Source organism: Gymnoscopelus braueri, assembly GCF_963280865.1.
Source record: "Gymnoscopelus braueri genome assembly, chromosome: 19".
NCBI lineage: Eukaryota > Metazoa > Chordata > Actinopteri > Myctophiformes > Myctophidae > Gymnoscopelus > Gymnoscopelus braueri.
In genome coordinates this window covers 12,611,370-12,634,995 of record NC_137621.1, presented here as the reverse complement: position 1 = coordinate 12,634,995, position 23,626 = coordinate 12,611,370, and the positions used below count along the sequence as shown (strand labels likewise).

At 42.4% G+C, this 23,626-nt stretch overlaps 1 protein-coding gene across 1 annotated transcript in view; it reads left to right on the top strand.

Annotated features, from left to right (window-relative positions):
* The window catches only part of dlgap2a (discs, large homolog-associated protein 2a), a gene marked incomplete at its 5' end in the record, with an annotated part of 125,772 nt that extends 102,396 nt beyond the window's left edge, over positions 1-23,376 (top strand). Inside the window, 5 exons of the mRNA XM_080413204.1 lie at positions 10,696-10,784; positions 12,464-12,951; positions 14,717-14,808; positions 20,101-20,281; positions 22,909-23,376. Coding sequence (XP_080269330.1) covers positions 10,696-10,784; positions 12,464-12,951; positions 14,717-14,808; positions 20,101-20,281; positions 22,909-23,111 — 1,053 coding nt within the window. The 3' untranslated portion in view covers positions 23,112-23,376. The remainder of the gene's footprint in view (positions 1-10,695; positions 10,785-12,463; positions 12,952-14,716; positions 14,809-20,100; positions 20,282-22,908) is intronic.
* Between the last annotated feature and the right edge of the window lie 250 nt (positions 23,377-23,626).

The window sequence follows — 23,626 nt, the reverse complement described above, 5'->3', positions numbered from 1 at the left end:
CCTAAACTTTGAAGACCCCTGACTAAAACAATATACGTATATTTAGCTGACCCCCTGGGTTCTGTACTAAACCCCCTCCTTTTTTTTTACATCCACACCAAATATCTAAAAATAGTAAATCTGCAAGCTACAATCAACGTGTCTTGTTGCTACGTGTTGTGAACTTGTAGTTCAGTCAGATAACTCATGCATAGAATGACCAATATTTTTTTATAGAAAGTGAATGCAAGTGACAATATAATATGTTATCTTGGCATTGCTACATTTTTCTCCCTACTCAGCCTAATTAGACAACCATCATTAACCATTAAGAGCAGGAAGACATATATACAATAACAACCCCCCCCCATAGGGAACATAACTAATTGCAGAGCCCACCGGTGGTGCTGGGGTGGCGGTGGGAGCAAACAGCCGCATACATAACAACAAACCAGGGACACAATACAGCGGAAGGAACGTAGATTTAGGTGAGCTTAAATAACCCGCCCAATTGGACAGCTGATTGCCACGTCAGTGTATGACGTATGGGTCTTGCATAACACTGTATACACACACATAGTAATGTGCATGTGTGTGTGTGCAACCTCTCGATTGTATACTGCCTGAATATAGCAAGCTACGCATCATATGTGCTATTTTCACCAAGATATTCGCCCCAGAATAGGGACGATATAGGGTTCGTGTGGGTAATCTCCTTTTTGAATTGTGCAGCTGTTCAAGTGGTCGGTCAAGTTCAAGCACGCCCTCTGGGACTCTGAGATAGATAGACCTTTTATTATCGATCCCACAGCGGGCCGCAGGGGGGAAAAAAATCTGTTGTCATAGCATTACAGCAGTTATGAAACACAGGGCCGATACAGAGAGAGATACAGCTAGGAGTAACAACATCTATACTATTTCTAATGTTAGAAAATAAACATTGGTCAGCAGGTAGTAACGCACAGGGATTATGAAAAGAGTACCAGAAACCAGTTGTGGAAAGTAACTAAGCATATTTACTGTGCAGTACTTCAGTAAAATGTTTAGGTATTTGTTCTTTACTTGAGTATTTCCAATTTTCTTACTCCACTACATTTATTTGAAAACTTTAGTTACTAGTTACTTTGTAGATTTTGATTATTATTACAAAACATACCAGCTTCAGCCCTAATACATTTTGGCCATTTGAAAATAGCAGATCTACAAGCATCTACAAGATTTTTATACACTTGAAATGGGACATTCTGCATTACCTTTGGTACTTTAAGTACATTTTGAATTCCAGACTTTTACTTGTAACTGAGTATGTCTACATTGCAGTATTGATACTTTTACTTAAGTAAAACATTTGAGTACTTTTTCCACCACTGACAGAAACCAGGTATTCTACTAACAGACATTTTGTTTGGCCCTCTTGGACAGCCTGGGCTGGGATATTAACATGGTTAAAGAGCCACGTTATATTTAAAAAGCAACTGATACTGTTGTCTAGATACTGTATGGACAAGTAAATATGTGAAGTTGTCCGTTATCTGTTGCCCTTTCTTTAAGCTGACAGCTCACAGTCTATCTCTGCAGATTCCCTCCGTCACCCCAATGTCCTCCCGTTATTATTTGTTCACGGATAGGATAGGATGCTGTGCAATCTATTCATAGAATCATGCCTGGTTTTGTGCTATGGTTTCATATTTATAGGATGATGCGGGGTGGGGGTGGCGGCTCACAATCTCTGGCATATGAGCTGGCATTCAGTGGGGATTGTCCTCAGAGCCCAGTCTTTTCTTACAGCCAATGAAACCCTATAGGCGGATTTTGTATAGTTTGTTTTCCAGTTCAGGTTAGAAACCACAGCGTTGTTGTAAAAACATGACAGGCGTAATAAGGCTGTCAATACTTGCACCCGGTCATGGGTACAACCACGGCGCTCTGGGTTAAACTAAATCTAAACACGCCCGTTAATTAATTTGATTAGCTACAGTTGCTTGCCTTATACTAGCCTGCCATGTTTTTAATCTGCTGTAGTTTTTAACCTCAACTGGAAAGCAAACTACTGTACAGCGCGGCAGTGGCTCAGGGGTGGAGTGGCCGGTAGAGTGGCCGGATGGCAACTGCAAGGTTCCCAGTTCGATCCCGGGGCTCCCCCAGAATTAGTGTCCTTGAGCAAGATGCCTAATTACCCCTAACCGATGAGCAGGTTGGTGCCTTGCATGGTTTCCTCCGCCGTGAATGTGTGGGTGAATTTAATGCACAATCTAGCGCTTTGGATGCAAGCGCTATATAAATTTACCATTTACAAAAGCCTAGGGTTTCAAGACACTTGCATGTGTCATTAGGTGTGTTGTGTTGTGTTGTGTTGTGTTGTGTTGTGTTGTGTTGTGTTGTGTTGTGTTGCGTTGTTTGACTAACCTGCATCAATATTTTATCAAGATAGCCAAACTCACCGATCACAACTTACGAAAAATGGTTCACAAATCTCCTAAGTGGGCGTGGTTGCCTCTCTCCCCTCTCTCCTCAACCCCATCCCCTCATCCCCCCGCCCCCGCCCCAGACCCCCCCCCCCTTTTTGGCGAGCGCAAGCAAAAGCTCTCAAGTGCTGTGAACGTCATGTGCTTCTGGTCTCCTAAAGGGGGCGGGGCGCCCACATCACACACACAACAGGAAATCAATACGAGTTGGAGGGTCTTGCTTTCTCCATTCATCTTTGCCTGCGTCAGTGTGTTTGCTAACGTTGACACATAAAACACTCACGGACAGTTTCTCTTGAGAAAAGAAGAATGTTGTACAGCAGCAGCAGCATGCAGCGCGGGGTTCCCAACCTTTTTCTGGATCAGAGCCCACTTGGATCATCTAGAGAGCGATCAATCACGGCCGGCCCACCCGTCTGACCACTTAACACGGCAGCCGAATGGCCGCCGTGTTAAGTGGTCAGACGGTGTGGGCCGTGTGGTGTTTTCAGAGCATGTTTGTTTTAATAAGGATCAATCGTTCAATTGTGTTCCAGCTTGGATCAATGGAAATAACGTACAGTAGTATACTTTAAGTTCCTATATGTATTGGTATCACAATGAGAACATGTTTTTTCAAGGGTTTAACCACTTAAACCCCATATTGACGGAGTCCCTCACGGCTCTATACTAGTGTCTTTTCTGTTTTCTGTTATTGTGGGGAAAGCTTTTGCTGAAAATAGCCGATGGACAAGGTCTTTTTTTCTTTTCGTTTTTATCCCACGATTTTGTAACCCATTTTTCACCCAGCGCCAATGTTTGTAATCCTGGGCGCTACTCTCCCTCTGCCAGTCTGGGGAGAGCCCCGAACTGAGCTCATGCCTCCTTCAATGCATGAGGAGTCAGCAGACTACGTCTTATCACCTGACAGGGGGAGTTTCCGTGGTAGGACGTAGCAGCGCGTAGAAGGAACACGTTAGAGAGGCAGAATAGAGACCAGGATTACTGCATGTTTTTTTGTTAGGGTACCTACCCTAGGGGACACGGGGAGAACATGCAAACTCCACACAGAACGGCCTTAAACCCCATATGGTTGACCGGAGTCCCGCTATACTAGTGTCTTTTCTATTTTCTGTTATTGTGGGGAAAGCTTTCGCTGAAAATAGCCGATCGACAAGCTCCCAACGCGTCGCCACAACATGGATGTAGGGTTTGAAGTGTTTTTGTTTTTTTTGCATTATTTCTTTAATAATGATTTTATATTAGAATTCAAATGTTAGTGTTTTGCCAATTATTTGCAATACCCTCGCTGCCCCGGCCCACACGTTAAGAATCTGTTGTACAGTATAGGTTGATTGATTGATTGAATACTTTATTAGGTAGAAATGAAAACAGCACGAAGTACAGTCAGACATTTAGGCTAAAAGTATTCAATTCATCAACATAGCATAAAAATAACACAATAAAGGTCCTTTCACACAGCAAGCGGCCAACGCGCCTATGTAATTCATTTTCAATGAGAGGCGGGCGATTATTTGGGACGCGCGGAGAAGTTGAGGGGCGGTGAGGCAGGCGGGCCCGTCCCCGTGACGCGCGCGCGGGCGGCAAGAGCTGGATTGTGATGAGCTTTTCTTTTCACCGCACCGCGCAGGAGGAAAAAAACAACAATGACCGCGGCACAATCACCGCTGATCCGAGCGGTACCGCCCGCGTGAACCGCTTGCCGTGTGTTACGACCTTAATACATATCATCAACAGATATAAAACACTATATGTACGAAGGAGAAAAGGGAAAATGTCGGCTGTGAATGTCACCTCCTCTCTAGGAAAATTTGTTTACCTCCCCTTACCTAACCTGAGCCACCTTTGTGTGTTGTTCTCACAAACACTGACCAGAGTATAACCATTTGTTGCAATATAAACGATCCTACAGCTTTTAACGTAAGTGTCTTAGATTGAAATGACATTGTAATTAACGTCCACATTGATGTTAAAAGACTGTACCCGCAGCACGTTGGTAGCCTTAAACTTTGACACATGGCTGTGTTTCAAGTAGGGAATTGATTTATTCACAAAAAAGCTGTTTTAACGACGCCTTTAATGAGGATAGAAGAGGTCAAAGCTTTTGACCTCAAATGAAGCCGCTGGTCAAGATTCATCTCTACGTGTGTGTGTGTGTGTGTGTGTGTGTGTGTGTGTGTGTGTGTGTGTGTGTGTGTGTGTGTGTGTGTGTGTGTGTGTGTGTGTGTGTGTGTGTGTGTGTGTGTGTGTGTGAGACAACAGATACTTTTTGCTGATGTTCACACTTTCCACAGCTGTGAAACACTATGTGCCAAGTGGCAACATAGTCACTGTGTGTGTGTGTGTGTGTGTGCGCGTGCGTGCATGTACACTGTATGTGTGTGTGCACAAATGCATGAGTCATCGTAGACATTACACCTTATTTATACTTGGTTGTACATCGTGTCGTCGAGCAAAAAAACTTGCCAATCTACAAGCGCACAATGCGTGGCGCTGCAACGCGTGGCGAGCTTGTAGATCGGCTGTTCCCGGTGTGCGACACCAGCACACAAAGCCAGCGTCCATCTCTTCTCCTCATCCATCACAGAGGAGGAACTCATTTTGTTTTCATGAGGTGGAACTTTACGTTGCAGCAACACTCTTAACAAACACTGCGGAGGTCACCTTCCTCTGAACTAACAGGTTCTCCTACTAGAAGCGCGTCACGGTGACACACCTATGCCATTTTTCATATCGTTGCTGTCGGGCAGAAACCTCTTATCTCCGTATTCTAGCTTTTAGTTTTTTTCCTAAAGTAACGCCCTATTGATCATACTACAGGGTTACACAAAAGCATCAAAAGTATCAGATCCGCAAGCTCGCTACGTGGCACAAAGCGACACATTTTGAGCTTTGAGCTGAGTAACAGTTTTGGACATATGAGGTTTCCACCCGACAGAGACGATATTTTTACTTACTTTGTAAGATCCTGAAGGCGTTCAAAAGGCGTTCAAAAGTACATTTATGTATAGGTGCAAGTTGCTACATTCAGAAATATGTATTGTATAAATAAAAGAAATCTCCGATCAACCTCAGATCATCAGATAGTTATTCGTGACCCGTTTTGGGTCACTATCCTGTTTGTGAAACACTGTTTTAGACTCTTATATATAGGCCTGTTTTGTACTGACTGTTGTTATGATGTTTCACATGCCCCATCTCACAATTATCTGCTTTTAGTTCAGTTTTGTTTGATTCTTGCAGTGTTTAGTTTTTTTCCTGTTTTGTTATCTGTCTTGTTGTCTGCCAGTCTCTCAGGGCGGAGGGTGGGTGGGTTATTGTTGTTATTGCTGTAGTTTTCATTTGATATCGAGTTTGATAATTGCCTTGCCTTGTTATCGCATTGCTTTACTTGACATAGATTGATGAAAAGTGAATAAAAACATTTGAATATAGACTCGTATAGCCCCCTAGTCTGAGGCAATTTACAATTTAACCCATTATGACCGGGAACGCATCTGTGTGTAATTTTTAGATTATGGGCTATTCAAAAATAGCAGATATGCAAGCTCATAGCGCGGCACCGAGTGCTGCGCTATGAGCTTGTAGATCTGCTATTTTTGAAATAAATAAATCATGAAAATGTGTGCAAATCTTTGAATATATATATATAATTCAACTCAAATCTTTGCTTCTGGGGGGGTCCCTGGAACAAAATATTTTGAGATTGGGGTCCACGGAAAAATACCATTATCATTATCATTTTTTTATTTATTTTTTTTATTCATTTTGGGGGTCCTTGACATGAAAAATGTTTGAGAACCACTGATATTATAGCAACATATACGTTTAAAAAAAACTGTTAGGATTTAGAATTTAGGATTTAAAAATGTTCACTTTAAAAATATGTATATTCAAATATTTGCACAAATGTTCAAGATCTTTTGTCGCGCGGCAGTCAGCACTCAGTGCCGCGCTACGAGCTTGTAGATCTGCTATTTTTGAATAGCCAAAGAAATCTAAAAATGACACAGATTCTGTCTAAATGGGTTAAACAGGCTTGGTTTAAACAGCTGCACTCAGTCAATAATTATACAGTCGTTCCATGCAGAATCAAAACCGTGGCCAAAGATATGAAGTCACTGGTGTGTGTTTGTCAGTTATATTCCACTGACAATATACAACCCCCGGCTAATGACAGACATATCTAACTGGCAAATGAATAATATTGCGTCCCTCCTCCCCTTCGTTTGGAGAATCACGTTGAGTTGACAGAACAGACAGAAGAGTTTAATTAATAAATGTTCTTGAGGTGGGCTGTCTCTTTTCATCACGTCCTCCCAGCAGAGACAATTAAATGCTGCCGGATTGATTTCCAAATTACTGTGCTAATCACACAGCAAGGTGTGAAGCACACGCGCACACACACACACGCACGCACACACGAAAGCATGCATACAAACACGCACACACGCACTCACGCATGCATGCACACGTACACATACACACACAAACACAACAGGGAGTGATTTATTTGTAATAATGATAATCCTTTAGGCAAGGAATAAACTTCGTTATCAAACCGTTCCTTCTGTCTCCTGTTCACAAATATAACGGGTAGAAAAGACAGAAGACGTGAAGGAAAATGAAATGACAAAAAGACAGAGGCTGAGAGAGGAGTGAGTGACGGCGGGGAGGGGGGGGGGGGGGGGGGGGGGAGAGAGAGAGAGAGAGAGAGAGAGAGAGAGAGAGAGAGAGAGAGAGAGAGAGAGAGAGAGAGAGAGAGAGAGAGAGAGAGAGAGAGAGAGAGAGAAACAAATTAAAGATAAGGGAGGACATGATGTGTTGTAGAGGTTGCTGCTCCAGGCACACATCCACCTCTCATCTCATGACAACATGGCAGGCAAGGACATGACAGCGAGGCCTTGAGGCTCATGAGGCGTGGCCGTGCGAGCAAGGTGCCCAACAGGTGATAAACGCCCAACGAGCTGTTTAATGTTTCCAATTTATACACGTCGTGGGCTATAGCCTATAGCTAACTAAGCTACATACTGTAATGTAAACCAGTCGTTCTCAGACGTTTTCATTTCAAAGAACACCGGCTTGGTATGCATCGGCCCAGAGACCCCATAACACTGAGAGAGTTACAGATCTGTGAGGGTCCAATTGGTTCCTAACCACTAACCAGTATCATGTCATTTAGCTGGGGACCTCCTGGAACCCCCTCAAGGACCTCTAGGGCAGTGGTTCTCAAACTTGTTCATGTCAAGGACCCCCAAATTGATATGTATTTGGTCGTGGACCCCCATCTGAAAATACTTTGTGCCAGGGACCCCCAGAAGAGAAAATTCTAAATTATTATTTTTCAAATACTTTTTCAAATAGCAGACGTACAAGCTCGCAGCGCGGCACAAAGTGTCGCCCTGTGAGCTTGTAGATCTGCTATTTTTGAATAGCCAACATATAAATGGTTAAAGTGGTTAAAATGATTGTGATGCCATATTAACACATTTTGCTGGGAACCCCCCCAAAGGACCCCTGTGGGTCCCCGGACCCCACTTTGAGAACCAATGCCCTATAGGGGGTCCCCGGAACCCCTAGGACCCTGCACATTACTTCTCCATCCAGTCAAAGGGAGGACACAGCTTTACTTAGCCAATTAAAACTATGTGGGCTGTGGTTTGCTTTGCACCGAGTTGTCTGGTGCCAAATGCTGCATACACATACACACTCACACACACACATACACACTCACACACACACGCGCACATGCACACGCACACGTACACGTACACACACCTTATTCACACAGCCATCACGTTGGGGGTGTGACATCCCACTGTGTAAATAAGGTTGATAAACAGCCTGTGTATACATTATACTGATGATCACAGCCTTGCAGGGACACAGCAGGATCAACATCAATCACTTTCCTGCCATACCATAATATCCACCAATCAGTGGGGTAAAGTAACTCAGTGTATGTACTCAATTTTTTGGTATTTCTACTTTACTGGAGTACTTCCAATTCTCAATACTTTTGCTTCTACTCCACTACATCTCAGATCCAAATATTGATACTTTTACTCCACTGCAATTGTTTTCAAACTTAAGTTGCTAGTTACTTTTACTTTATTACAAAACATACATTAACCACTTCAACCTTTATATCCTTCGGCTATTTGAAAATAGCCGATCTACAAGCTCACAACACGTCGCGATGCAACGCATTGTGAGCTTGTAGATCTGCTATTTTCAAAAGATTTCTATACAATTTGAAAACTTGTGAAATGGGACATCCTGCGTACCGAGTACTTTTACTTTTGGTACTTTAAGCATATTTCATGTACTTTTACTCAAGTAAATTTTAAATACCGTACTTTTACTTGTAACAGACTATTTCTACCTTGTGGCATTAACACTTTTACTTAAGTAAATAATGAGAGTACTTCTTCCAAAACTGCCACCAACACATACTGGCCCTATCTCTGTTTCTCCCTCTGTGTCGCCATGGTTACAGCATGCCAGTGAAACACTTGACGACGACAGACGGCCGTTTGGAGGAATGTTTGTTAAAGTAGCATCGAAGGTTTACAGATCCTTAAAATAATAAATAATAATATTGTGTAAAAGTTCATTTTCTTCTGTAATATAATTAAAGAAGTGAACATTTCATTTATTCTAGATTCATTGCGCATACAATGAAATATTCAAAACATTTTTTTGTTTTAATCTGGATTTTTATGGCATACAGCTCATGAAAATCAAAAATCCATATCACAAAATATTAGAATATTACACAAGACCACTCAAAAGAAGTAATTATAATACAGAAAATACAGAAAAGCAGCAGATGCCATAGCACCCCAAATCATCACTGACTGCGGAAACTTCACACTGGACACAATTTCCTTTGCCAGAAGCACTTGGCACCTGCCCACAGAGCCAAGACTACTAGTAACTGGTGTACTGACCATGGTATTACTGTTCTCGACTGACCAGCAAACTGGCCTGACCTGAACCCCATGGATAATCTGTGTTGTATTGTCAAGAGGAAGATGAGAGTCACCAGAACCAACCACGCAGATGAGCTTAAGGCCCCTATCTAAGCAAACCTTTACATTTCCGTATTATAAATCCTTCTTTTGAGTGGCCTTGTATAATATTCTAATATTTTGAGATATGGATTTTTGATTTGCATGAGCTGTATGCCATAATCATCTAGATTAAAACGAAAAAAGGTTTTACATTTTTCACTTTATGCGCAATGAATCTAGAATGTTTCACTTTTTGAATTATATTACAGAAGAAAATGTACTTTTCCACGATATATATATATTTTTAGAAGTATCTTTAATTATCCCATGCAGATGTCACAAAGTGACGCGCTGTGAGCTTGTAGATCTGCTATTTTTTAATAGCCAACGTATTGGATAAAGTGGTTAATTATGATGCTGTATTAACAAATTTAGCTGGGGACCCTCTACAACCCCCCTGGGGGTCCCTGGACTCCACTTTGAGAACCCCTGACTTAAGCAGTAAATACTTTGTTGTATGATAAATACTGACAATATCCGATCTCACAAGCTCACAATGTATTGCATTGTAAGTGAGCTCGTAGATCGGCTATTTGTGCTATTTTAGAAAATGTTTGTCATTTCTTGAAGATCTTTGATCTTTGATCTTTTTTTGTTTTGACAATTGTTACCTATGGTTTGTGTTGCCTGTGCAGCCTCCATAAATCATAGAAGGTGTATTATCCCTAATCAATAACCTCTCAAACACATGAGGGGGGATGGAACATAATGCAAGGGTTCCCAAACTTTTCAGGCTGCGACCCCCCCAAAATAATCATATTTGAAATGCGGACCCCCTAAAATAATCATATTTGAACTGCAGACCCCCCCACCCTGACAAGCACTTGGAATTGTAGGCATTTAGTTTAGTTTGACTCGGTTCCACAGATACCTATTGTGTATTGTGCAGTGCGAGGCGTTGTGATCTTGTAGATCGGCTATTTTCACAATATTTGCAATATTTGACAATTTGGCCAATTAGGCATTAAAAAGGTCTTGAGAGTCATTAAATTGTAACTTTAAAAATGTGCAGATACCCTGTATACACTTATACTGTATGTTGGTTTGTTTACTGTTGAGTGAGAAAACAATGTTGCACATTAAGCTAATAATTTGGGGACCCCTCCTGGAGGCCCCGACCCCCAGTATGGGAACCACTGACATAATGAGTGTTTGTGTCTTTTGTTTTGCATTAGGTGGAAGCAGCCACAGACTCAGAATCAGAAGGTAAAAGCTCCAGGGAATATCATTCTGTTGGAACACAAGTGGAGGATGACAAGAAGGGGTGAGATAATGGCCCAGCAGCTTTATCCTCATGAAATGTATGACCTTGCTGCCACTTTCATGAATAGACTCAATTTTCTTGCTTTTATTGGCTGGTGTTTGCTTGCTTGCTTGCTTGCTTGCTTGCTTGCTTGCTTGCTGTGTGTGTGTGTGTGTGTGTGTGTGTGTGTGTGTGTGTGTGTGTGTGTGTGTGTGTGTGTGTGTGTGTGTGTGTGTGTGTGTGTGTGTGTGTGTGTGTGTGTGTGTGTGTGTGTGTGTGTGTGTGTGTGTGTGTGTGTGTGTGTGTGTGTGTGTGTGTGTGTGTGTGTGTGTGTGTGTGTGTGTGCGTGCGTGCGTGCGTGCGTGCGTGCGTGCGTGCGTGCGTGCGTGTGTGCGTGCAAGAGAGAGTGTGTTTGTGCAGGCTACTTGTGAAGGCCAAATGTCCCCTCTAGTAGCCCAATTAGTGGAGAAGGCCAAAAGAAGCGACCAGGCTATGTTTTACCACTTTACATCCGCTATTTTAAAAAATATATGGAAAAAGAAAAGTGAAATATTTGGAATATTCATTAAACCTTTTAACAACACAAATCTTGTATTGGCGGTGGGGGTCCCTGTTGCAAAATATTTTCAGTTGGGGGCCCCACAGACAAATACATATTCATTGGGGGTCCTTGACATGAACCACTGGTTTAAACAATATTAGGAAGCAAGCCCAAATATGCAACCACACTTTAGAAACACACCCGCTACCCACAACTACAAATATTTACATGTAACTTTACCAAAAGAAAACAAGCCCAAAGTCAACTTGGCAACACTGGTATATATGTGTGTTAGAGTTCTCAACGGGCCTGAAAATGAAGGCCCGGCCTTAACTGGGCCCTACTGGGCCGGCCCGAGGCTCTGCCCGGCCCTGAACAATTACTATATTTTTAGGCCCGAAAACCCGACAAACCCGAAAAGGAGGGTGCATGCAACAGAGGGTGGCAGGCCCCCCTCTGGCACCCCTGTGTCGCCGGGCCTGCTTTGAGTTGCATGACATCCAACACATCCACTGCCATTTCCGTCGGCCTTACCGCTAGGCCGCTAGAGGCAGTTTACATTTCTTTGTTTTGGGGGGTAATAGATTTCTTTTCTTTTTTTTTCTTTTTTCTTCACAGAACCCAAGGCTCGGCCCGGTCCGACTAATTAGCATAGATTTTGGGCCCGGCCCGAAAACGTCTGGTCGGGTAGGGTCGGGTTTGGGCATAATTTGAGAACTCTAATGCAGGGGTCTTCAACAGGGGGTCCGGGACCCCTAGGGGGTCCTCAGAGTTACTACAGGGGGTCCGCCAAATCTTTGTTTGATATGATTTATATTTTTTACCTTAACCACTTGAACCCTAGCATCCCTTTTCCTGAGGAAAACCTTAGCCAACCAAAAATAGCCGATCTACAAGCTCACAACGCCTCGCAGCGCGAGGCGTTGTGAGCTTGTAGATCTGCTATTTTTGGCAAAGAGGTGTAGGTGTAGAGGGAAAAAAGAGCAAAGTAAACAAAAAAAGTTTCATCTGAAACAAAACTTTACACAATATAGAGGGGGGTCCCTGCTTCATCTCTCTCTCTCAGCTAGGGGGTCCCTGCTTCATCTCTCTCTCAGCTAGGGGGTCCTTGGCCTGAAAAACGTTGAAGACCCCTGCTCTAATGTTGTGTGCCCTTCAGGCAGGGCCGGTTCAAGCGCTCCAACAGCGTGACGGCGTCGGTGCAGGCCGACCTGGAGCTGGAGGGCTTCCCCACCATGGAGGACAAGGGCCTGCAGTTCGGCGGCGGCTTCCAGCAGCGCCACGTCTCGGAGCCCAGCACGCCCACGCAGTACGGGGCGGTGCGCACCGTGCGCACCCAGGGCCTCTTCAGCTACCGCGAGGACTACCGCAACACGCCCGCCGAGCCCCCCAGCAGCCCCAGCGCGGACCAGACCGTCGGCGGCGGCGAGACCATCACCTGGCAGCTGGAGCCGCCCTCGCCCAGGGAGAGCGTCGTCGCCGCGTTGTTGTTGTCGTCGTCGGGCGGCGAGTCGGGCAGGGCGTCGCCCTCGCCACGGCGGGACGGCGGCTGGTTCATGCAGCTCCTCCACACGGAGACCAAGCGGATAGAGGGCTGGTGCAAGGAGATGGAGGCCGAGGCGGAGGAGAACGACCTGACGGAGGACAGTAAGTGACTCCTGGAAAAGCTATACGCGCACACACTATTTTCTGTGTAGGAAGTAGGCAGTGGCGTGCACAGACATTTTGAGGGGCAGGTGCTCAAGTAAAAAAAAAAGGGCACCTTGCGCGGCGCGCGGAACCGCCAGCTGCCCTAGTAGTGTGAGAAGAAAATTGCAATGCACATTTTGGGGAATTGTTAATATATTAGAAGTTTTTAATCCAGAATTGATCGATGTCACCATGGGCTACATACTGTAAAAAAATAAATAATAATAATAACTTTTTATTTATTTTTTATTTTTTTCAAAAGGGCACTTCTGGTCAAGAGGGCAAAGGGCAGGTGCTCTAGCACCACCTAGAGTCTATCTGTGCACGTCTCTGGAAGTAGGGCTGCTACTCAGTGTTGAGTTTGATTTAGTTTTAGTCATAGTCTTTTGAATACAATTCCATTTAGTTTTAGTCATATTTTAGTCATCTGAAATGTTTTAGTTTTTGTCTAGTTTTAGTCAACTAAATATCATAAGATTATTGTCGACTAAATCTACAGTTGATTGAGTCAACTGAAATGTATTTTGGCGGGGCCTTGATGGCGTCGCAAAGGCTGATTTTACACTTGGTTGCATGCTGAAAATCTGCCATTTTCAGAGCGCAACCAAACATAAAATGACTTAGTTCTACTGCATGGATCTCTTCTCCACTCATCCCTCTCTTAACATTTTGTCTTAGTTTTAGTCATCATAGCTTAGTTTTTATTTAGTTCTTTTTAGTTTTTGTCAGTGAAAAAAGGTAGTCGACAAAAAAAAATCGTCATAGTTTTAGTCGACAAAATCAACACAGCTGCTACTGTCGATTATTTCAGTCAGGAACACTCATGTCACAAAGTAGAATTAAACATTTAATGCAGCAAATGGGATACAGTCAAACTTGCCGTTAATGGCTCAGCTCTTGGGATGTTCCCTACATTTTGCTAAGCAGCATGCTAAGCCAAATCAGGGAACACTAAGCAAACCCACAGGTATACGAGAGCGTGCCTAAGCAGTACAGACAGATTGACTTGAGTCAGCAAACATAAAATCACAATAGTATTTGGAGCCTATATGCCAGACTCTGAACTAAAAGGTGGAGGCAGGGGTGGAGGAGGCAGCTAAAGCAGCAGCAGAAGTGTAGCAAGCAGTGAGAGAAGCAGAGATCTAATGAATGAAGAAGAAGCCATATTTAAAGGAGCCTCCCTGTTGAGAGCGTGAGCTCTGATTGGAGTGTAGAAAAGCATGGTTTATTTGGTAATGACCAGCAGAGCTGAGATTGGAGAATAGTAGTAGTAGTAGTAGTAGTAGTAGTAGCAGACTAACAGCCGATTACAGCTGAGGCATGTATGACTCCCGTGCCGTGCATGAATTTATACAGTAACTAATTTTCTGAGCGATTGTTCTATTAATCTTTTTCAATTAATAGAATAAAAAAACTTCTAAATTATGTTTTATAATGGACTACATTGACAATTTTGATTATCAATTATTTCTATTTAAAAATAAATTATGATTGATTAGTTTGATTAACTGTTGCAATCAATAGAATAGAATAGAAATCTTTAAAAGAAACGGACGTTTAACAGCATATTCATTTCTTGCAAAACATGGTCATCAGTATGTGATTGATTACTTACGTACGTTGTGTACCGCACGTGATGTGTCTATGAGCTCTAAATGTACATTATTAATGAGGGCCGTGTGTGCCGCTGTGTGTGTGTGCGTGCGTGCGTGTGTCCTTTCAGTTCTAGGCCGGATCCGGAGTGCGGTGGGCAGCGCTCAGCTCCTCATGTCTCAGAAGTTCCAGCAGTTCTATTGGCTGTGTCAGCAAAACCTGGTGAGAACCTCAACACATCAGAGCTTTAGTGCTGTATCGATCACAGCTTTGTTTGTGGGTGTCTGTGTTTGTGCGTGTGTGTGTGTGTGTGGGTGTGTGCGTGTGCTTGTGCGTGTGAGTGACTGGGTCTGCCTGCACCGGTGCAGATTACATCAGAAAGCAAATACGATACAGAGGGAAACACAGTTTGTGTCTCTCTCTTCACAGTCCCTAACACACACTACAATGTAGAATCAATCAAAAAACAGCAGTTTGAACTGCTGACTGACGTTACAATCAATAGCCATCAACCAACACATTTGTTGTGGCCTGAACTTTTTGAAATGAGAAATAGATAACACGGAATGGCCTCCACGCTGTGCCGGGCCACAGTATTGAAACAGGTCTAACCACTTAAACCCTCTGTACCCAATACATTTGACCTGAGTCGACTCCACTCTTTTTTCCCTCTACACCAAATATCTATCTTTGGTGAAAATAGTATTTTCTCTTAATGAACGCATTGGTCCCATGAGCTGGCCTGGCTTTAAAAGGATCCCTGGCTAATAAGCCAAATATGCCTTAATTTTCCTCTATAACTAAAATGTCAAATTAAAAACACCTTAAATATTTTATTTATTTTAGAAATAGTTCATCTTTCACTCAATAGGGGCGATGCCCGTCGCAAGTTGATGATGTCATTAGTCCATGTGTGGTCTAGCCCTATGGAATTTATTGTGCAAAAAAAACATAATATAAAATATTGATTTTATGCTCATATTAACCTTAGGAAGTATTCAGTTGTTTTTTATTTCCACATGCATTCCATAAATTCCATAGGGCTGGACCACATATGGAAAATGGCATCATCAACTTGTGACAGGCATTGCCCCTATTGAGTGAAACGATTTCTAAAATAAATAAAATATTTAAGTTGTTTTTCATTTTACATTTTAGTTATAGAGAACAATTATAATGTATTAAGGCATATTTGGCTTATTTAACATACACTAGCGTCTACAAAAACCTAATCTCCGACCTGGAATTGACCAACTCATTAATCCAAATGACCCAGGACTTGCTGAAGTCATGGCTTATATGTCTTGTAATGTACAAGACAATGTAAGCTATAGGCAGATCGCTGCAGTGTCTTATTACGGTATCTGTTGTTTGCAAGGAATTGGCTGGAGAGAGTGGAGCAGTTTCATGTTGCCCTCTGTCAGCATCTTAAGGACTTCAAAACCTCGAGTGAGCACATCCTGGGGGATCCAGGGAGTTTAATCCATTTAGACCGGGAAAGAATCTGTGTCGTTTTTAGATTTCTTTGGCTATTCAAAAATAGCAGATCTACAAGTTCATAGCGTGGCACCGAGTGCCGTGCTACGAGCTTGTAGATCTGCTATTTTTGAAAAATCTTGAATATCTTTGAATATTTTTAAAGCAAACATTTGTAACTCAAATCTTTGCTGCTGGGGATTCTACAAATGTCTTCTAAATCCTACAGTTTTTTGAAAAACGTATGTTTCTATATCAGTGGTTCTCAAACTTTTTCATGTCGAGGACCCCCAAAATTATATGTATCTTGGCCGAGGACCCCCATCTCAAAATATTTCATTCAAGGGACACCCAAGAAGCAAAGATTGGAGTTAAAAATGTTTGCTTTATTCAAAGATTTGCACACATTTTCACGATTTTTCAAAAATAGCAGATCCACAAGCATTCTGTGCCGCGCTATGAACTATTTTTTTTGAATAGTCAAAGACATCTAAGATGACACAGATGCGTTCCCGGTCTTAATGAATTAAGACAAGCTTCGGTGTCAGTGTGTGGTCGGTTTTTAATCCCGCAGCAGAGCTCCAAGCACACTGTTTGAGTCTGGCTTTAGACACGTCGATCCAGGAGGCAGAGAGAGGCGTGCTAGACGAGATAAAACGCAATTAGACTTCTCCTTAAGCTTCTTATTTGTGGACACATATGCGTCTCAAAGTGAAGCCAAATCTGTCTCATAAAAGCTCTTGAAAAATGAAAGCAAACTTGCATAACGTCGTCTTTGGAGCGGAGAGCCAGGAGTTTAACCCATTACGACCGGGAACGCATCTCTCTCATTTTAGATGTCTTTGGCAGATCTACAAGCTCATAGGCTATGAGCTTGTAGATCTGCTATTTTTGAAGAATCGTGAAAATGTGTGCAAATGTGTGCATCTTTGAATATATATATATATTTTTTTAAAGCAAACATTTGTAACTCAAATCTTTGCTTCTGGGGGGTCCCTGGAACAAAACATTTTGAGATGGGGGTCCGCGGCCAAATACATATCTAAAAGTGTTTTCTAAATCCTGACAGTATGTTGCTATATCAACATACTGGTGCTCCAACTTTTCCATACCAGTGACCCCCCAAATGATTTGGATTTGGCCGTGGACCCCCATCTCAAAAAAAATTGTTCCAGGGACCCCCAGAAGCACAGATCGGAGTTGAAAATGTTCGCTTTAAAACATATAGTTTCACGATTTTTCAAAAAAAAGCAGATCTACAAGCTCTGAGCTTGTAGATCTGATATTTTTGAATAGCCCAGAAGAAATCTGAAAATGACACAGATGCGTTCCCGGTTTTAATAGGTTAAGCGCTACATCACGTCAGTAATCCCCATATCGAGTAGTTTTCTGCCGCATGCTGCAACAGCAGCAACACCATTTCTCATAACTCTGAACCAACTTCTTTTGAAATACTGTCTACGTGGCTCAGATCAATAGAAGAGTGAGAACGGGGCAAAGAAAAACACCAGTCACAAATCCCTGTGACCTTCTCTGTTGCTGTGAACTACTGTATAGCGTGGTCTGTGTGTACTGTGTTGTGAGGAAGACTTATGGCAGGAATTACGCCTTATATTGTTACTATGTTGTTCACCTTTTGGCAGTGGTGGAAAAGTACTAAAATGTTTTACTTAAGTAAAAGTATCAATAAATAAAAATCCAAATCCAAAATCCAAAAGTAATTAGTAACTTAAAGTTTTCAAATAATTGTAGTGGATTACAAGTACAATATTTGCCTCTGAGATGTGGTGGAGTAGAAGTAAAAATACCTCAAAATTGTGCTTAAGTACAGGACTTGAGTAAATGTACTTTGTACTTGTAGGAGTTGAGGCATTACATTTAGCCTGACTCCTTTCCACAGATAAATATTGTTAATTTTTGACAATTGAATATTTTAATTGTTTCACTGATTTATTCTGGATGTTGCATGATTTTTAGAACAGTGTATTATACACAGCTAGGTTTCCTTTGATCAGAATCATGTGAAATGTTGCGGGTGGTCTCCTGAAAGCAGAACCGTTTCAGTCGATATACTGGAAATGACTGACAATACAGAACAAAGACATGAATGAACCTAAATACACTGATGCTGACACACCACAAGCTTCTTTCGTTTTTTTCCAAACGGCACTGCTCTCTCTGTTAGTTGAAATGGCGTCTGCTGACAGTACGTGGAAATCTTCTTGTCTAAACCACTGTGGCCAGTACGGGGGTCGAACCCGCAACCTTGGCGTTATTAGCACCACGTTCTAACCAACTGAGCTAACCGGCCCATGCTGCTTTATAGTGACAGTAGACCAAATTCCAACAACTGTTGGACATGGACTTTTAGATATTGTAAAATATATAGGCCTATGTAAGTGCCAGCTTACAGACAGACACGTCAGAGCTTATGAACAGAGCTTTTCAAATGTATTATTATTATGTGTATTATTATTGTTGTTGTTGGCACAAACGCTGTAACCATCTGTGTTAACCGGCCTATGTCAAGGAAGAAGGTTTCTGATTAAACTCATGTCATTCCAATATTATAAGAGTCTCTGGGAAAAGGATTTGTTTTATATTATGAAACCAATAAAAGTGTCACTAAACCTTAGAGACAGCTTAAGAAGTGTTTTGGAATTTGGTAATAATTTTACAAGTTTATAATATCTTATGAACAGTATAGGCTCTATAGGGGCTATTTTGAATTTTCAAATAGCAGTTATTAACTATACCGTAATGATGAGTAGCTAATATGACAACCTAACCTTTATAATTAACCTTTAAAATTAACAGGAACCACAGCAGACTAATAAGTAGATCTACCGACTGCTGGCATTTCCCTTAGGATTAATAAAAAGTCTGTCTGTCTGTCTGTCTGTCTGTCTGTACTAAAAGTAATACTTAGTTTAAGTTCTTCTGAATACAGCAATGGGTGAAAAGATTCTGCATTATCTGTCTGTTTGCTTACACAGTGTATACAATACACAATAGTTACATCAAGGATTACACCATTACATCAAGGATTAGACCTTAGTTACAGCAGCTAGTACACCCTAGTTACATCAAGGATTACACCTTAGTTACACCAGGGATTACAGACACTTATCATAGTAGCGCAGGTGTTTCGGTATTCAGACCCGCAAGTCTGTTATATTGTTTTGGCCTCCAGCCATCCAATATATGCAGCAGATAAATCTGTTAAATCAGTTGTGTGTGTGTGTGTGTGTGTGTGTGTGTGTGTGTGTGTGTGTGTGTGTGTGTGTGTGTGTGTGTGTGTGTGTGTGTGTGTGTGTGTGTGTGTGTGTGTGTGTGTGTGTGTGTGTGTGTGTGTGTGTGTGTGTGTGTGTGTGTGTGTGTGTGTGTGTACGTGTGGTATAAGTACAGTTCCTAGCTTGAACCAGAGCCTGATCTAGCTGTAAACCATAACCATGTGCCTCTGACTAACGGAACGGCATATATTGCGATGGTTTTGACAGTTGAATTAGCCTCGCCTGGCCGTACAATATCACTGCATGGATTTTCTTTTCTTGCAATGGCAGATTCGTCTGGAACCAGGCCACAGTTGAATGTCCTTTATGCCTTGATTTTATTTTCAATTATTTGGTTATGACTTAGTGATGAATTAGACTTGCTTTATTACTGCAATGCACCCTTGCAGCTGGTATGAAAGGATGGATTCCCATCGCGATTGTATTAGTGCTCATTTCAGCTGAGAGCCCACACAGCCAACTCTATGATGATGTTTGCATGTTTAGTGTTTATGTGTGTGTGTGTGTGTGTGTGTGTGTGTGTGTGTGTGTGTGTGTGTGTGTGTGTGTGTGTGTGTGTGTGTGTGTGTGTGTGTGTGTGTGTGTGTGACTTCGTGCCGCGCTGCGAGCTTGTATCTGCTATTTCTGAACACTTTTGAAACATCTTGAGGAGTGTTTGAAAAATGTGAGAACTACTGATTCAGAGCCATTTGTAGAATTGGCCTCAGGTCTTAATGGGTTAATAGTGCGACTTCCCCCCTCCCAGGACCCCAGCGCTATGCCGCGGCCCACCTCTCAGGACCTGGCCGGCTTCTGGGACCTGTTGCAGCTCTCCATCGAGGACGTCACCACGAAGTTTGACCAGCTGCAGCGGATCAAGAACAACGACTGGAGGCCTGTGGACAGCCCAGAGAAGAAGGTTGGTTGGGCATCAACCTATTACATCAGTGTCTGATGCACATTTTTTACTTAAGTAAAAGTATCAATACTGCAATGTAGTAACACTCTGTTACAAGTAAAAGTCTGGTGATGAAAATGTACTTGAGTAAAAGTACAAAAGTATCGGCATCTAGTACCAAAAGTTAAAGTATTATGCAGAATGTCCCATTTTACAAGTTTTCAAATGCATAAAATGTATAAAAAGCTTGTAGATCTGCTATTTTCAATATAGCCAAAGTGTATAGGGCTGAAGTGATTAATGTATGTTTTGTAATAATAATCAAAACCTACCAAGTAACTAGTAACTAAAGTTTTCAAATAATTATATTGGATTAAAAAGTACAATATTTGCCTCTGAGATGTGGTGGAGTAGAAGTTAAAGTACTGCATATTGGAAATACTCCAGTAAAGTAAAAAAAATCACACCCTGTGTGAAGTGGGCGGTGTCTTCCTAGCTAACCACAATACTGAATGGAGTCAACCAATATATATGCTTTGATCTGAAAGAGCCACTTAGTGTCAGCATGTGTCTTGCTAGCTAATCACAATACTGAATGGAGTCGATCAATCATGTACAAAAGATAAATACATTTATCTTTTGTAAAACACACTTTATGATGGACAAAACCATAACTTAAAAAAAACAATAGTTTGGTTTTTTTTAAGTTATGGTTGCTTATATAGGGCTATGCACATGTGTCATGTGACACTGGCCAATCACAGTCCTGAATAGATTGTGATTGGCCAATCACAGCGCAGGATAATTGTACAAATTTCCAAACCTCACTTTTAGGGCCGGTTTCACTGCCCAAGATATTTGTACATTTTTCCAAATCTCACTTATAGGGGCGGTTTCACCGCCCAAAAATACCTCAAAAGTGTACTTAAGTTGAGTACATGTGAGTACATGTACTCAAGGGCACAGAAGGGCGCGTTGCCAAGTTACATTAGGATCCGGTAGGACACGTTCGCGTGTCGCTGACACATCACACAGTCCAGGTTCAGGGTTGACAGACACATCATTCACGTCAAAACCGCCTTGTGAGAAAATGTATGGTTCAGTATACTGACATGGAGTGAGTAATGTCAAGAATTCAATCTGAAATGCGATGAGCATTGCAGGGTTGGTGAAATCCATGCCTCTGGTTTTGATGCGGTCATACATTTTTATCGTCGTTCGGTTTAGAATAATATTAGAGGTTACGTGGCCCTCACACCTACAGTTCAGGCCGCTACGTGGCCCTCACATGTACAGTTCAGGCCGCTACGTGGTCCTCACATGTACAGTTCAGGCCGCTACGTGGCCCTCACATCTACAGTTCAGGCCGCTACGTGGCCCTCACATCTACAGTTCAGGCCGCTACGTGGCCCTCACATCTACAGTTCAGGCCGCTACGTGGCCCTCACACCTACGTTGCACCGCCGATCCCACCGATATGTCTGAGTCATAGTGTCGAGGGCTTGGCAGAGTTGACGACGTACCCTGTCTGTCTGTGTCCCTTTTGTGCCCATATATGGAGATCCCTGTATCTGTCTGTCTACCTGTGTTCCTTTTATGCCCATATATGGAGATCCCTGATGTCATCAGTATATGCCCATATATCGGCAAGCCCACATGGGCATATTGGTTGGATCAGTGGTTCTGGACAACCGCATCGGGTTTGTTTATGGTTATGTCTGAGTCATTAGAATTTGACAAAATCGACAAATTTGTTAAAAAAAAAAAAATCAAAAAAGAATTTGCTAAAAAAAAAAAAAATAAAGCAAAAATAGCAACTCTACACGCTCACAAGGCGTCGTGATGCGACACGTTGTGAGAGTGTAGATCGGCAAAGAAGCATATAAGGCCTGAGTGGATAAGAAGTGTTTTTGCCTTCACAAATCGAGTACTAGCAATGAGACATTTAGAATATGTTTTCTATTCTCTTTACATCTTCTTGATGGAGTCGAGGCTGTTCTCCGCTGAGATCATTCTGGCCTCTGTGCATGAAGAAATGTCACGCTCCATTGTCTTCCTGCTGTCCAAAGTTCAGATGCAGCTGTAGTTACTTAAATCCTTCAGGAGAACAATAACAGCTACTTTCAGCTTTCAAATCACGGACTTGTTCAGACGAGGCCTTTGAGTTTTGTTCTGCTCTTTGTTACGTGGGGGGATGTGTTCTTTGGTACAGACTATACAGAGCTGAGTGAACCACCTCATTAGTCTGCTGTGGTGGCATTGAGGGATCAAAATGATAGACTGTGATCTAATTATAATCTGAAGTGCAGGGAAACATTAGCATAGCGTAAGACACATTTACTTCCATAGCACAAAGAGAAATGACAACTCTCGGTTGATCATAACATCTCCAAATAGAGTAGAACTGTGCATTAAGTGTCATTGGCTAACGTCAATTCATTTTCAAAGTGCAATCCGGGACTTATTTGAATGAATAAAACATTATGTTAACCCTTCGGTATAGAGTATGTTAACTCATTCACTGCCAGACTTATTTCTGGCTGTGTTTGCCCACTGCCAGCGATTTTCGTTTTTCTTACCTTTTCAACTGGTCACAGAATATTTGTATAAAACTCTCTCTCTCTCTCTGTTTCTGTCCTTCTGTTTGTCTGTCTGTCTTATTCCTAAAGCCACCAGCTCCCGTACCAAAGAAGACGATGTCGATGAGGCAGAAGAGCATCGTGAGAGAGCGTTCCCTGGACCTCACAGACAGACATAGACAGGAGGCTCGACGGCGACTCATGGCCGCCAAGCGCGCCGCCTCCTTCAGGCAGAACTCTTCATCGGAGCGAGCGGACAGTATCGAGATCTATATCCCCGAGGCTCAGACTAGACTTTGAGAAAACGGCGACCGACCGCTCCCACGTTTCAAACAACAACTTACACTAGCCTTTTTCTAGACCATTACTACTACTACTACTACTACTATTACTACTCTCTACTCTTCCATTACCGATCAATTGTCTAATCTCCTCAGTGTCACGTCTGCAACACCTTCAGTCAAGTAGGATGCGTTGAATGTACAAGCGTTGTGTGACTCCAAGTACTGTTTCATGGACGTTCGCTGTCTTATGGCTGTCAAATGTCTAAGTGTGAAATGCTGTTTTCAGGCGTGTAGTGCGGACGGAGATTGTTTTCTGCTAAAAACGCTCGTGTTTGAAACGGAGATCGTTTTCGTTTTAAAATCCGTTTTGAAATGAAAACATAGTAGTGTGGGGGTGGGAGGGGGGGGCGTAGTCAAAGCCAGTTCTACCATTGCCACAATGCTGAAGCAGTTTTATTGACCCGGTGGGTTGGGCTGTTCGTTGGCTCGCTGATGATCGTGATGCCAACCTTTAGCTTTCATTGAATATCC